The sequence below is a fragment of the Delphinus delphis genome, chromosome 2, assembly GCF_949987515.2.
Source record: "Delphinus delphis chromosome 2, mDelDel1.2, whole genome shotgun sequence".
Lineage (NCBI taxonomy): Eukaryota > Metazoa > Chordata > Mammalia > Artiodactyla > Delphinidae > Delphinus > Delphinus delphis.
Genome location: NC_082684.1, coordinates 130,879,255 through 130,895,452, shown reverse-complemented (window position 1 = coordinate 130,895,452; position 16,198 = coordinate 130,879,255). Strand labels below are relative to the sequence as shown.

The 16,198-nt window shown below is 45.0% G+C and overlaps 1 protein-coding gene across 2 annotated transcripts in view; it reads left to right on the top strand.

Moving 5' to 3' along the window:
* BBS4 (Bardet-Biedl syndrome 4) overlaps window positions 1–15,966 on the top strand; it is a 64,749-nt gene extending 48,783 nt beyond the window's left edge. The window contains exons 7-16 of one of the 2 annotated variants that reach the window (XM_060005651.1): window positions 4,301–4,354; window positions 6,393–6,520; window positions 9,286–9,340; window positions 10,318–10,386; window positions 11,361–11,513; window positions 11,606–11,777; window positions 13,436–13,505; window positions 14,132–14,273; window positions 14,829–15,030; window positions 15,576–15,966. In XM_060005651.1, coding sequence (XP_059861634.1) covers window positions 4,301–4,354; window positions 6,393–6,520; window positions 9,286–9,340; window positions 10,318–10,386; window positions 11,361–11,513; window positions 11,606–11,777; window positions 13,436–13,505; window positions 14,132–14,273; window positions 14,829–15,030; window positions 15,576–15,685 — 1,155 coding nt within the window. In that variant the 3' untranslated portion in view covers window positions 15,686–15,966. The remainder of the gene's footprint in view (window positions 1–4,300; window positions 4,355–6,392; window positions 6,521–9,285; window positions 9,341–10,317; window positions 10,387–11,360; window positions 11,514–11,605; window positions 11,778–13,435; window positions 13,506–14,131; window positions 14,274–14,828; window positions 15,031–15,575) is intronic. The other variant, XM_060005652.1, reaches the window with a different exon arrangement.
* The last annotated feature ends 232 nt before the right edge of the window (window positions 15,967–16,198 follow it).

The following is a 16,198-nucleotide window of genomic DNA, read 5'->3' as shown; positions in this document are numbered from 1 at the left end:
GTAAATAACTAGCAGCATTTGCCACACTGTTTTCTACTCTATCAGACGTGTTCTGTACCTGTTCTACTTGTCTCCTAACTTGCTTCTCATATTTTCTACCTCCTTGTCTTTGCTGTACATTCAGAGACATCTCCTCAGTCTTATCTTCCAGATCATCACGTCTGTTTTTAGCTATATTCACATTCTGTTATTTAGCCTACGTGTTCAATATTTTTTATTTCAGTAATTACATTTTTAATTTCTAAGAACTTTGTCTTTTCTTGCAGCAGCCTCTCCATGTCTCTGACCCTTTGAAGTTCTGTTCTGCTTTCCACAATTATCTTTTTCTTCCTCTGTTTTGGTTCTTCTCTTTCATGCTATTGTTTTTTTCAAAATATCTGATGATTCTTAGAAAGACATATCTAAGAGTGAAGGATTAGATTGATTAATAGAAAGAGGAGCATGGGTTTTCCCTGCAGTTCTTATGGCACTGTCATTATTATCATTTTTAAAAAATATTTATTCATTTGGTTGCACTGGGTCTTAGTTGCGGCAGGCGGGCTCCTTAGTTGCAGCTTGCCAGCTCCTTAGTTGCAGCACGTGGCCTCCTTAGTTGTGGCATGTGAACTCTTAGTTGCAGCATGCACGTGGGATCTAGTTCCCTGACCAGGGATCAAACCCCAGCCCCCTGCACTGGGAGTGTGGAGTCTTAACCACTGTGCCACCAGGGAAGTCTCACAGCACTATTATTTTTGTCAGTCACTTTTCTTCTGCAGGTCTAAAGACTGAGATGTTTAAGTCTTTAAGCCATTGAGTATTTTATAGCCAAAGGCCAAAGTAAAGCTACAGATAAAGGAAAATTGAGTTGCCATTTCATTCACTTCGTCCTTCTTTCAACAAATGAACGTCTGTGTGCCAGGCACTGGGCTGCAGATGCAAAGCTGGATTGGTGGTTTATGGGACAATCAACTAGAATAGGAAATACAGGAAGGAAGAGGAGCAAGTTTTGGGAGAGGGTGATGATAACAAATCAGAGTTAAGTCCTGTCTTTTAGAAGATTGTGGACATGATGAATTGTACCTTCTGGTAGGATATCTAAATCGAGATGTATCCAATACATGGCAGATACAGAAATCTGAAACTCAAGTGTTCTGAGCTAGAGATACACATTTTGGAGTCAACAACTTAAAGGCGATAATTAAAACAATGAAATTGAATGAGCTCACTCTACAGTGAGCTGAGGATGGAATCCTGGAAAAAACAGTTTGAAGGGCTGAGCTGAAGAGAAAATGAGCCCATAGATGGAGACAGAGAGGAAGTGAGACAGGAGAGCTCAGGGACAGGACAGGGGGAATGGAGAATGTCTTTCAGTTTGTCCAGTTGGTTGAAAGAGCTCATTTGGTATTACTGACTCACCTGGGATAACCAGTCCATTGGTGCCAGTAGAGGTGGTCATTCCCCAAACAGCCACTCTGTGCCCTACATGCTTCATGAGTGCCTGTGGCCTGTAGTAAACCTTGTAGCCCTACTTCCTTCGACTCATCAGGGTATTCCACAGTCTGGCCGCAGCAGGGGAATCATAATTCCTCCTGCTATGATCTCATTTGACTTGTGGAACAGCTGTTAAGTAGGGAGAATTTCCCATATTGATAGATGAGGAAGCTGAGGCTTTGGGAGATGGAGTGACTTGCTGAAGGGCACACAGTGAGGTAGTGGCAGAACCAGAGCCAGAATTCAGGCCTAGAATCTAGGATTCCTCACTTTCAGCCTGTGATCTTTCTACTGTACCAGTTGCCCTTGCAGGATGTCTGCTGCATCTTCTCACCCCATGAAAGACAGGATTTAACTCTGATTTGTTCTAGTTTCCTTTTCAAATTTCAAAAATTTTCTTGGTTGTCAGTTTGTTTAAGGCATATTGCTACTGCTTTCTCAAATAATATCTATGAGAAATGATTTAAAAAGGTTACGGGTTAGTTACCTTCCAGTACATTTAAAGGACAAGTAGGGCTACATTTCTCCTCTCCAGCTCCCTGTGTATATTCTTATAGGGTGATGAAGTGGAAGGTATACAAGTTTTATTTTAAAAAAATTTTTTTTGGCTGAGCTGGGTCTTCGTTGCTGCTTGTGGGCTTTCTCTAGTTTTGGCGAGCGGGGGCTACTCTTTGTTGCGGTGTGTGGGCTTCTCATTGCAGTGGCTTCTTTTGTGGAGCATGGGCTCTAGGCACGCAGGTTTCAGTAATTGCAGCATGTGGGCTCAGTAGTTGCAGCATGCGGGCCCCAGAGCACGCGGGCTTCAGTAGTTGCGGCACATGGGCTCAGTAGTTGTGGCTTGTGGGCTCTAGAACACGGGCTCAGTGGTTGTGGTGCACAGGCTTAGCTGCCCTGCGGCATGTGGGATCTTTCCGGATCAGGAATCAAACCCCTGTCCCCTGCATTGGCAGGCGGATTCTTAACCACTGGACTGGGAAGTCCAGGGAAGTCTGGTATACAAGTTTTAGAGACAGGCCTGAGTTCAAATCCCAGTGCTTTGCAATGTGTGGAAATTATTTGGATTATGATTTTTTAAAAATAAATTTGTTTATGTATGTATGCATGCATGCTGAGCCGGGTCTTAGTTGCGGCATGTGGAATCTTCATTGCAGCATGCGGACTCTTAGTTGCAGCATGCATGTGGGATCTAGTTCCTTGACCAGGGATCGAACCTTGGCCCCCTGCATTGGGAGTGCCGAGTCTTACCCACTGGACCACCAGGGAAGTCCCTGGATTGTGATTGAAGAAAAAAAAAATTTTTTGTAATGTGACACATTCATCAGAAATTTGAACATGATTCAGTATCAGCAGTTACTAATTTTTTTTCAAGTATGATAATGGTATTGTGGGTAGCTTAAAAAAAAAGAGATCTTATCCTTTAGAAATACATACTGAAATATTTGTGGATAAAATGGGATACTATCTGGTATTTGCTTACAAAAGTAGTGGGAGAGATGGGGGGGTATGGATTGGATGATTGTTGGAGCAGGATGATGAGTACAGGGTGATTCTGTCTACATTTATATATGGTTGAAATTCTTTAAGATTTAGAACTAAGAAAAAGAAATCCCAGTGCTAATACTTTTTGTCCTAAGTTAGGCAAACTACTTAACTTCTCTGAGCTTCCATTTTCTTACCTCTGAAATCAGAATTGTTATACTTATGTTGCAGATTTGCTGGGAAAATTAAAGTAATGTATATGGAAAACATCTGGCATAGAATCACTGATTGCTATTTTGTTGTTGTTATGTTAGGGAACTTGGAAAACATTAAACCAGTTGTTGTCTCTGAGCCCTATAAGGTTCATGTTTCTTCCGAGAGGGACACTTCTGGGTCTGAACATGCTTCTCCACCTCCCCACTACTAACAAGATGGTCCTTACTGTTTCCCAGGAGCAGTTTTCTCACCCTTGCATTTTCCTTTCTCTAAAGCTGCCTTAAATAAAGGGAGGTTTAATATAAGGGAGTTCGAGAGATTTTACAGAACACAAGGTCAGGAAATACAGATTGGTCTTGCAGTGAACTAGAACTGGAAAGATGTCAGCAACCAAGGTAGCTTCTCTGCATTTCTGCTTGATTTATTTTCTTTCTGTAGATCAGAGGTTGGCAAATTTTTTTTTTGTAAAGGGCAGGGTAGTAAATATTTTAAGCTTTGTGGATTTATACAGTCTTTGTTGCAACTACTTGACTCTGAAGTTCTAGTGTGAAAGAACTGTAGACGATACATAACAAGCGGTCGTGGCTGTGTTCCAATACAACTTGATTTGCAGAAAAAGGCAGAGGATGGATTTGGCCAGTGGGCCAGAGTTTGCTGACCTGTGCTGTAGTCTTCTGAAGATCGGCTCCAATTACATCTGTGTATTCCATCCTAGTGGCCTCCAGATGGCGCGGTCAGTCCCCAAGTCCATACCACCTAGTGAATTCCTAGATTCCTAGGAAAAGGACTCTGACTGACACACACACACACCTCCTTAGGGCTGGAGAAGGGGCTGTGGTAGTCTCTTCTGAGAAGAGGGGACAAAGGGTTTGTTCAGTGAGCAGCCCTTAGAGGAAAAAAGGTGTAGGAATGGGCTGGGCATGCACTCCAAGGTACTAAATAGACCCAGGAAGATCACTGGTTTATTCTGCTTTTATCTCTTACAATCTGTTTAAGATTCAAGTAAAAAATTAACCATAGTGCATGTTTTAAAGTTTAAGTTTTGCCAAGCAGTAATAATCTCTAGACACCTGTTGTTTCACTCTAATAGTTACTGTGGAACTTAGTAAGTTGTTTTCCTTTCTTTTGTGTGTAGGAGATCTGTCATAACCTAGGAGTTTGCTACATTTACCTGAAACAGTTGGACAAGGTAATTTATAGAAATGGTGGTGGTGGCTGAGCGGTTGGCTGGGGATTTCACTGAGGGTACACTTGTTACAGAGGTGCCATTGATCATTTTGTATTATTCCTACTGCTTGCTGAGATTTTTAGAAGTAAAAATTGAAACTGCCGTATACATTTATCCCCATTTTTATTCTCGTTTGTCACTAGTCATCTGTTTTTTTTCTTTCTTTCTGTTTTTAATAAGAAAGTGACAAATTCTAGAAATATGATTAGGGAATGGCAATCTAATTGCTTTCTTCCTCTCTTCTTATTTTCCACCCCCTAGTTTAATTTTCTAGAATGGAAACACAAATGTTCAATAAAACTTACATATCAAAAAGTGGACCTGTAAGTCTTAAAAGTGTAATTATGACCTTGTGAGCTATCTTATGCTCCAGTGGCAACTGATTTTAGTTTTCAAGGTCATTGGAAATGAATTTTTTTATTTTTTTATTTTTTGCGGTACGCGGGCCTCTCACTGTTGTGGCCTCTCCCGTTGCGGAGCACAGGCTCCGGACGCGCAGGCTCAGCGGCCATGGCTCACGGGCCCAGCCGCTCCGCGGCATGTGGGATCTTCCCGGACCGGGGCACGAACCCATGTCCCCTGCATTGGCAGGCGGACTGTCAACCACTGTGCCACCAGGGAAGCCCGGGAATTTTTAATCTTAGATTTGATTTCTGAGAGTTTGTTTTTAAGGTTATTTTCCGTGTGAGATTTTTATGTTTCATTTTTATATTTCATTGTGATTAGGCTACAGTGCCTAAGGCTCTTACATCAGATAAAACATTGGCGCTTACCCTGGTACTCAGATAAGGGAAAAAATGTATATATCTTAATTGAGGGATAGACCAAATTATAGAGAACTCTAAAAGTTAATGATAGTGGGGTTGGGTAGAGTTTCCTTCATAAAGCTCCCACTTAGTGATTATGAAGTTTTATTCTCCTTTCTCCAGTGCTGACAGGACTGAGAATCTGAATTAGTTGATACCCATTTGACAGTGTTTAATATATATCAACTTGTAAACTGATGTAACCTAATCAATCCCTCAGGGGTATGAAAAAAACCTGTACCTCAGCAGTTGAGGTATGAGAATAACTTTTGCTCCTGTGAGATCCATAAAAATAAGTAATACCTATATCTATGTAAATAAAATATACATATTTAGTGGGTCCCTTAGGTTTTCTAGGCAGATCTAGACCTTCATTGTTACATATTTGGTTAGGAGCTTTCTCTCTTCAGAGGATATTTCAAGCATCTACAAGGAAGTGATTAGGATGGATATTTATGGCAGAAAGTGAAGGGTGAATACTCAGTTGAACTGAGTAAGTACATTTCTATTCACAGGATTATTCTGAGCCCAGGGAGAGGTGGAATTGGTTTTTGGTCAGACCTGTATGGAGGAGAAGCATTATATTTAGATTTTACTATACAGCCTACAGGCTAAGCAAATACAGTACCTGGCATTTATAGAAATACTTGTTGAATCAGTGAAGGACTAAACGAAGCCCTTTTCATCATCTACGAGGACATAAGCTCTTGCGTTAGCTCTGGTATACTAGTACCTAGAGCAACAGGCACTCGATGAATACATGTTGAATGAATAAATGAGGATTCATTCATTCATCAAAATATTGGTGAGGAAAATGAGGTCCACCCTGGGGAAGGGTGTGCATTTGGTCAGCGGTGCAGCTGGGGTCGAGTTTGGGGCAGACCATGATATCCCTTTTGACTTACGAAATACGAGTCATGGGTGTGAATATCAAAAAGCAGAAAACACTCAAAAAGTTTAATCATCTGTACAAGCCTCCCAAGTGGCTCTAGAGGCAGACACTCCATGTTGCCAGCTGTCCTATGAGCAAGCATGGTTTGGGTATGTTTTAGTTTTTTGGGTAGTGGGGCATTTGCTGAAATGTGATGTTCCTACATTAGTATAGCAGGAGCTCTGTCTTTACATTGGCCATACAAGGTCATTGTCCTTTCACGGTAGTGATCTGGTTCTCTTTACTCTGTCAATCTTGTTAGGCACAAGACCAGTTGCACAATGCCCTACATCTTAACAGGCATGATCTGACTTACATAATGCTGGGCAAGATCCATTTGCTGGAGGGAGACTTGGACAAGGCCATCGAAATCTACAAGAAAGCAGTGGAGTAAGTGTGTCTGTTCCTTTAGAGCAGCGAGAAACTAAAACAAAAATGGGAGCAGACATGAACTCCCAAGTCTAAGAGAGAACACGTGTGACTGTTACACATTGTGAGCTGTAGGAGCCAGAGTTACTGTTAAGCTAAGGTTTAGAGCTCCCGATTGTTTAAATAAGGAAGACAGACATGTTTCTTTCTCACCCATCAGTGTGGCTGGTCTAGCCTAGCTGGGCAGCTTTGCTCCACAAGATCAATCTGGGATCCAGGTTCCTTCCATGTTCCTTCCTCATCATTCCTTAGGTTGTTGCCTTCACCTGCATGGTTGCAGCTAACTTACTGTAGCATCTGTGCTCCAGGCTTTGGTTGGGGGAGGTGGTATAGGAAGCTAAGTACTGAATAAATAGGAAGTTGCACACATCATTCCTGCTGACATTCTGTGGTTCGAAATTAGTGAGGTGGCCACATCTAGCTGCAAGGGAGGTGGGCAGATGTGCTTAGGAGGAAGGAGAGAGCAGATTTTGGAGTCAGCTGGCAGTCTGCCATTGTGGTTTTAAACTTTATAAAAGATCTTGTGTTTCAGGATATTAGGGAGAGAAATCTCCTGATTGAGTAATAAAGATCTGGCCTTATTAGCTTGAGACCAATATCATGCTTTTGAAAAATATCATTAGGGTCAGCCAAACGCCCCTTGAAAATGTAACTGACTGGCTTTCCCAGTGTGGTGTTCTGCGTTTCTTTTCTAGGGACACATGCTATCTTGTCTTTTCTGTCTGGGGTCTTGTGTTTAAGTGGGAGAGCTGTAGCAAAATGCTGTAGTGTCTCATTGGTTAGATCAGTTAATAGAATGCCTCATCTGTGGTTTAAGGCCACAAAGTCTGTTACTCCTGATAATAAGACTTTGAACTAAACGTAGATTTCTATTAATTTGTTAATTACCTTTGTCTTCTACCATGATAGTAACTTTTCTGGTTATATTAGTCACAACACTGCTTTTGGAATTTTCTTCAACCATATTTTATATCTGAAAAGACATAAAAATCCTTTGGTTTGGGCTTCCCTGGTGGCGCAGTGGTTGAGAGTTCACCTGCCGATGCAGGGGACACAGGTTCATGCCCCGGTCCGGGAAGATCCCACATGCTGCGGAGCGGCTAGGCCCGTGGGCCATGGCCGCTGAGCCTGTGCATCCGGAGCCTGTGCTCTGCAACGGGAGAGGCCACAACAGTGAGAGGCCCGTGCACCGCAAAAAAAAAAAAAAAAAAAAAAAAAATCCTTTGGTTTAAGCTACAAAAGAGACTTCTGTCATCAAAAGGCTAAGTTTATATGGACAAGTAGGAAGGAAGCCATGTAGCGTATGTTAAAGTCTCTTTGGTGCTGGGTGGAAGCTTTAATCCCTGACCCCTGCATTCTGTAAGTTGGCTCTTCGAGCTTATTAGCTCACATAAATTACATTAGCTCACACATTCTTCTAGTGGCTGGTCAAGGACTTAAGTCACTGAAATTCTCAAAGGAGAAAACAGGTCAGCTGAGCATTTGGAGCCTCACTGAGATTATAGAAACCATTGTTTATGACCCGCAGCTTTGGAGACAGTAGTCATGTTTTGGTGGGGGGATGGACACCCACCAGAATCATGGAAGTTACTTACTTGCTTTGGGGGAGGAAGTGATTAGGATGGGTATTTATGGCAGAAAGTGAAGGGTGAATACTCAGTTGAACTGAGTAAGCTCTGTCTGGCCAGCTCAGGCCTCCTCAGGCTGGGGCTTTGGCCCCTTGTGGTTGTGGTCTCCCCATAGGTAACCAGCACCCTACCTCATTCTTAGAAACAGGAGACACTGTTCTTCACCTTCTGTCATTTTCACTGTTGAAGCTGTCTGGTGATCCTGTAGTCAGATCATGTGAGCTCAGTGTTGCTTTCGTTTTGTGACAAAGACAAATGTCATTGAGGGACTGGAAAGGCAGATAATCTTTTACTTAAGCCGGTGTTTACTCCACAAAGCCAACAGCTGATTCTTTCCTAGAGCGGGTATGTGTCCTCCTTCTTTAGTTTGGCTGTTTAGTATGGCTTTTTGTTTAATGTGGAGAGCAGAGCATTAGGGGCCTTGGGATCCTAACTTACGCGGGAAATTATGCTGGTTGGCATTGAGCGCAGTGAGAACAGGAAAAAAAAATCTCCCAAGAGGGAAAGGGCTAAACCTGTGTGTGTTCTAGACTGACTTGGTTTACAGGGCATTATTCTTGAATTCTATCAGTGTAATCAAGACAGTGGCACAAAATATTCCATAGGTTCTTTCTAAGGACTTTGGCCCTAAGAAAAGGTCCTGCGAAAGGAGTCTGGGTTCCAAGTCCCATTCTTTTTTTTTTTCTTTTTTTTGCGGTACGCGGGCCTCTCACTGTTGTGGCCTCTCCCGCTGCGGAGCACAGGCTCTGGACGCGCAGGCTCAGCGCCATGGCTCACGGGCCCAGCTGCTCCGCAGCATGTGGGATCTTCCCGGACCAGGACACGAACCCGTGTCCTCTGCATCGGCAGGTGGACTCTCAACCACTGCGCCACCAAGGAAGCCCCCAAGTCCCATTCTTTCTTGCTGAGCAATCCTCCCTGTAGCTAGGGTTGAGGTGACCTACTTTGGAAGGAAGTTCCCAAATCCCTTTGAGAGTTCCTATGGGGAGTGGGAGGCACAGTGGTGTCTCAGGTAGTGCACAAGGGTGAGTTACTATGTGTGTATCTTAGTGTCTCTCATACACATCTTGTTTCCCTCTGAGCATCTCTGTGTTGCAGGTTCTCACCAGAAAATACAGAACTTCTCACAACTTTAGGATTACTCTACCTCCAGGTAAGAGGAATTCTTTGCTCATCCATGCATTGACGTTGGAAGTGTTTTTGGGTTTGTGTGTGTTGTGGTTTTCCTGCATTTTTACTTTAACACAACTTACTAAAGGTCATAAGAAGGACATGAACTTTACTCTCTGCATTTGATATTCTTTGTCTGCTAAAGGAATTAATTTTCAGCATTCAAATCAGAAGCAAATAAATCTGTTTGAGCCTAGTGCAATTACAGTTCTTATCCAACCAAGGCAAGAACACATACGAGAAGTAACTGGGGTCAGAGGGGCTGGCATTTTGTGGTGGGAGGAGAAGCTGTGGTACCGCTAGGGCTTTGGGGCAGAGGCCATTCCTGTTGTTCCTTCTTCCCAGCCACGTCCCCTAGAAAAGAGAGAAGGCAAAGCATTGTCTAGAATAAAAAGTCTCCTCTCCCCTCCACGTTCTGGAGTGTGGCTGGGATTCTCTTGGCCCCATCGCTGTTCTGTGTCTGCCTGAGGCCCTGGGACCCAGGGATCCCTCAGGGCTTCTCCCTGCCCCACACACCCCATCGAAGCCCCAGGTTCCCCTCTTAGCTGATCCTGCCTCCAACCCTGCCTTTGTGGTGGCCTTTTTGTTTGTTTCAGTTTTCTTTCAAAGGAGCTTAACCCTGGGCCTTCCCGGGCTCTGGCTTGGGAGGCTGGCCCCAGGGGAGATGCGGCAAACCAGCCCATTTCCTGCCAAGAGGCCTTGGGTGGAACAGCGCTAGTGTGGCAGAGGCTGTTCCTGGCAAACAGCTACTCTGACCTTATCAGGGGACAAATCAACAAAACAGGAGGGAAAACAAACGTGGGGATCTTAATTTCCTCTTTTAAGAATCCGGTATCTGTAGCTCTTTTTCTGTCCGAAGAACCCGGAAAAGTCAGGGTGTGTCTGATGAGGGTGTGCTTGGCCAGTCTCCTTAACTACCGTCCCCCCAGTGTAATTCTCTGGCTTTTGCTTTTTCCCAAGCTTGGCATTTACCAGAAGGCATTTGAACATCTTGGAAATGCACTGACTTACGACCCCACCAACTACAAGGTACTGCAGGCTGTCAAACCCCAGAGCCTTCACACAGATGGTCCCACCACTCTTAGAGGTGATCTGGCCCTAGAAAGCGTTCTGTATATCTGAGAAAGTACTTTTTCCTTAGAAAAGTTATAAATAAATGTGGCTCTCATTTGAAAATACTGTAAAGTGTCAGTGCTCTGCTTCTTATCTTCTAAAAGAGCACATTTGTTATATTGGGCCTGTTAACTTATGCAGAAAGCAAAACTGTAGTGCTGGTAAAGTTTTATATGTTACTTAGGAAGTTGGCAGAGCCTCTATAACTACTGTCAGAAATAAATCTGCTGAAATGACTCGATTCCTGATGAATCTGAGATTACAACTCTTGTCCAGATACGACTTTGGGGAGGAGGGAGATCATCATGTGGATATGCATCACTGAGGGAGATGCAGCAAAACCGGCTGTTAACAGTACAGACTCAGTCCTATCTTGGAAGTCGTAGTAGCCTGACGTAGCACCCCACCTTAACCCTTTTCCTTAGAGACATGAAAAGCTTGATCAGTGAAGCCTAAGGCTGACTCACCCTCTGCCCTGTGGCAGAAGGAGCTGCACCTTAGTGGCCAAAGACAGGTGCACCTGAGTTGTCTAGAGCACTTGGTGTACCAAGTAGGGGCTGTAGGGAACAGGTTAAAGGTGCTTTTTACTTACAGGGCCCTGATACTCTGAAATAGTGACTTCCCTGGCCACCAGTAGGAAAGAAATAAGCTGGGTAAAGTCAGTGACTTTTCTGTATTATGCCGAAGAGAGCCAGCGTGGGGTGCGGGAGTGTTCTTCATGAGCGTCTGTTCCAATAGCTTGGATATAGTATATAGGTCCCTGGAAGAAGCTTTTCAGTCCCACCAGTGCTGATGGGCCTGCTGAGTATCTACACTCAGGAAGGCTACTTCACTGCAACAGCCTTTTGGGAATGACTGAATTACCAACTTTCCATATCCCATGTTTTCAGGCCATCTTGGCAGCAGGCAGCATGATGCAGACCCATGGGGACTTTGATGTTGCCCTCACCAAATACAGAATTGTAGCTTGTGCTGTTCCAGAAAGTCCTCCACTCTGGAATAACATTGGGATGTGTTTCTTTGGCAAGAAGAAATACGTGGCAGTGAGTGTCTCCTCATTTTCTTGGTTTGTGTTCAGTTGCTGGTTCTGCCAGCTTGCCCCAGCCTCTCACCGAGTGCCTGCTCTCTCCTCCAGGCTATCAGCTGCCTGAAACGAGCCAACTACTTGGCACCCTTCGACTGGAAGATTCTGTATAATCTGGGCCTCGTCCACTTGACTATGCAGCAGTACGCATCAGCCTTCCATTTTCTCAGTGCAGCCATCAACTTCCAGCCAAAGATGGGGGAGCTCTACATGCTCTTGGCTGGTAAGAGACATTTGTGTGAAGAACCCCTTTCGCAGTCTGTACTCAGGGAAAAATGAATTAGAATCATAGGAGGCCAGTGGTTAAATGTCCCATAGCAGCCATTCCCTTGCAGATCCCATAGGAATCTGGATTACTGTCCTGGAGTTTGAAGAAATATGAAAGAAAAAGATGACAAAGCACCTTGTTGCTTCTCACTTAGGGGAATTTCACTCAGAGACCAGCAGGTTCAATCAGGTTCGTCTCTAGTTCATCTTTTAACAGTGGTTTTCCCATGACAGTTCATCTATTGAATCCAGCCAAGCTCCAGTTATCAGCAGGTGTTAAGATCTTGGGCTTTAGGTAGGGTCCTGCCTCTACTACTTACTAGCTATATCTCATAGGGTTGATGAAAGGATTACATGATTAGACACAATGAATGTTAACTACTGGTTTTGTTGTCATTATATAATTAGTCTATTACTGTTGTTGCTCTACAGTATAAAAGTACTGACTAAATATTCTTTCTGGGGGATACTTCTCCTTATACTAAATATTCTTTCCGGAGGATACTTCTCCGTATACTAAAGTTAAGAAATGTATACCTAAAAGCAGTTTCCATGTTCTCATTGACAGTAGTCTTCAGGTGTCTTCTTGGGGGTTTTTTTGTTTGTTTGTGTGTTTTGGTCATTACTGTGAGGTTCTGATTTATGAGAGAAAGGTTGCAAAAACAAATTGAGTGGTGGTTACTTGGGGGCTGTCTGAATACAAAGATAGCCCAGTCATAATGGGATACAGGAGTGTAAACAAATGGCTGTACCGTATGGCATAAGCAGCAATTCTAACTTCGCAAAATAGAGATGATCTTCACACTGAGTTGTGAAGAGATAAGCTGGAATTCAGTAGTACAGGATGGCTGAGAAGTCCCTGCGTAAAGGCATGCAGCCATGAAACTGCAAGAGGTACCAGGCCATTATGGGCAATAGTGGTGTAGAACGTGGTGGGAGACGAGTCAGGAGAGGTAGTCTGGCGTCAGCGTATGGAGGACCATTGAGTACAGCACAGGGACTGTACACTTGATCCCAGAGGCTCTGTTTTTCCCAGCTGTGTTCGTGGATCTCCTCTTGTGTCTGGTAGAAGTAGATGAACAGCTGGGGAGGTGGAGTGGGCAGGGCTTCCAGAGCAGCTCTGCTGTTGTTTGGGTTATAGGTCAGGCTTTCAGAAAGTACTGATTTAAAAAGGGAGAGTGATCTGTTGCTAAACAAAAGTTTAAAGGTGCGGTTATGGGTGCTGGAGAGCAGTGAGCATGTGAGTATTCCTGAGTAGGCCAGTGACGCGGTCAGATTTGTCTCAGTCAGCGAGATACCTGGCAAGCGGGACAGTGCCCTTGGGGAACAAAACGGAAGGCCTGGCACGACTAAACCAGGGCAGTGTCACCAAAGCAGCTGTAAAAAATGGAATTCATGGAACCCAGCCGCTGACTAACTGTGGAGAGGGGACCGTTGAACAAGATGATACCTGGAATCCAAGCTGAGTGGCTGTGCAGACGGTGGTGCCAGGAGCTGGGCGGGCACAGCAGGAGTTAGTTAGGTTTGGCGGCTGAATGAACTGCCGTCTTGAAACATTGCCTGTGTTTTCTCCGCTGGGCTCTTCAGCCACTGCACTCACTTTCTTCGTTGCAGTGGCTCTGACCAACCTGGAAGACACAGAGAATGCCAGGAGAGCCTACACAGAAGCAGTCCGCCTGGATAAGTAAGCCGCCCTGTCGGGAACGCCGCTGGGAGGGCTGAGCGCCGCAGAGCCGCGAGGTGGCGCCACGGCCCCGGCGTTGCCGAGCCAGCCCAGCTGCTCGCTCCCCGGGCCTCTGTGCGCAGCGGGCCTCTGTGCTGCAGGACGTGGCTCTGAGCACAGAGTGGCTCGGCAGGACCCGACGCTGACTCAGTTCTGAGAAAACGTTTCCAGCCCTTAGTAGTCAGGAGGCCAGAGAAAGTGAGAGCTGCCAGTGGGCTTGGGCTGTTGATAGCTGTGGGCTCGCTGGAATGTCACATGGGACTCTGGGCTCAGTTTAATTTAAGATAAACTTGACTCTCCTGGGATTTATTCCATTGGCCTCTGTTAGGCAGCAGGGTAGGGACCTGTTTTTCGTCTCTTTTGAGGGCTGAGATGTCAGGCTTGGTCCCCGTACCTGTTTTGCTGGTTGGGAAGTTAATTCCCTGATTCTTCTCCAAAGGTCCACACAACACGTGTGTGCCCCACCTTGCTGTGGAGTGGAGCTGTCTGTACTTAGCCAGTTTTATTTTTGTGCAGTGAGAAGGATCTCTAAGTGACCATGTGTTGCGAAGCCCCAGCTCCATAAGAATCGCTGTCTGTTTGCACAGGTGTAATCCTTTGGTAAACCTGAACTATGCTGTGCTGCTGTACAACCAGGGAGAGGAGAGGGGCGCCCTGGCCCAGTACCAGGAGATGGAGAAGAAAGTCAACCTACTCAAGGACAGCAGCTCCCTGGAATTTGACCCGGAGGTAAGCCTTGGCTCCTAGGAGTCATAAGCAAGCTGTCACGAGACTTTTGAATCAAGCCCAAATAACCCAAATATAAGGTGTTATATAGGCTCATGCCTGTTTTGGCTTAGACATTCCTAGTGGCATGAATTCTTCAATTAAGAACAGCTTGAGAAGAAACTTTCCTGGATGAAAATAATAAGAGGAAATTCAGGCTTACTGAGTTATATCCAGTATTGATAGACCTCAGCTCAAATGAGTTGTATTATGTCTCTTTGTAGCTTCCTCCCATTCTCCTCACATAGAAAAGGCAGGAATTTAGTCCAACAATGCACCAAACTTGAATTGTTGGGTTTGAGAGCCTTTAAAGAACTCCCTTGCCATCCACTCAGGGCAATGTGGTCTCTGCTGTTTGAGAATGATTTCTTTGCAGTAAGTGTTTCCTCCCTCAAATGCTAGTACAGCAGACACTATTTCAGCTAATCCCCACCTGCCTGCTGAAGACCTGGGATGAGGCTTGTCTTTGCCGGTCAGCCCTGTGACTCTTTTTTTTTTTCCTTCCCACTTGGGCACAAGATGGTGGAGACGGCCCAGAAGTTGGGAGCTGCTCTCCAGGTCGGGGAGGCACTGGTCTGGACTAAACCAGTTAAAGATCCCAAATCAAAGCAGCGGACCACTTCAACCAGTAAAGCCGCCAGTTTCCAGCAGCCTCTGGGTTCTAATCAAGCTCTAGGACAGGCAATGTCTTCAGCAGCCGCGTATAGGAAGCTCCCCTCAGGTAGGAAGCTACACACAGCTATATGAAGACCTGTGGGTACAAGCCACATGTGCCTGCAGAGAGATTACAGCCTTGGAATGAGGCTTGTGCTTTTCAGACTCAGGACACATCCAACGTAGTGCTGCCTAGAAGGGGGAAAAAGCCCAAGGGTGGCCAAACTGTCACTTGTTTCCTTAAGGCAATTTGTGTAAAAGTTAACAGCTACTGGCAGGCTTAGCTGGATGTCGGTACACTGGGTCTTTACAATATTCAGGTTTAGAAATACATTGCAGCACCATTCGTTACGTAGTCTCACTTTAATTCTCACTGCCTTATAAGTCAGCATGGTGCAGGTAATTAAACATTTCTTTTATAAGGTCACTGAAGGCACACTTGACTGTTGCTTTATTTCTTCAGTTATGGTCTTCCTTCACAGCTGCCCAGATATGCCACAGTCCCACTAGTCTCAGAAAATATGGGTTTTTTTCTTGAAACTTGACAGTGAAAATATTGATTTCTTCTGGAACCATGGAACTGAGAATTCAAGCTGTTTGTTTTGTTACTAGGTGTCGGAGGAACATCCCAGCTCACAAAGCCACCATCTCTTCCTCTGGAGCCAGAGCCCACTGTGGAAGCGCAACCAACTGAAGCATCAGCACAAATAAGAGAAAAATAGGTGTAGGATGAGCCGAGAGTTGGGGTTTCTTGGGCGAGGATGTTCCAGATTAGGAAAGGTCCCGTGACACAGGCAGCATGGAGGCCAGCACATTCCCTGGGCATCATGAGCTGGAACGCAGAACGTGTTACGATGATCACGAGGAGGCTGAGGCCTGCGCAGCCCCTGCTGCCCCGTCAGCCGGAAACGAGCAAGAAGATGGCCCAGACAGGTTCCCGAAGAATTGAGAGCAAGGCTTCGGCTCTATGTATGTAGTTCCAAGAGCCAGCAGGGCATGTGATGCTATCTGTGTTGGAAAGGACTTTCTCTTGGCTGGCGGACCCCTTCCTTTGTGGAAGGAAAGTCTGAGACATACCTCCGCGCAGCAGTCCTGTCATGACAAAGCCTTGTCTTAGCTGAGCTGATCCTTGGGCTGTGTGGTATATCAGCCACTGAAGCAAACACAAATCTTTGATTAATAATCCAGCTCTGATAGTCTAAAAGAAAAAAAAAATGATGAAACAAGCTCTTTAA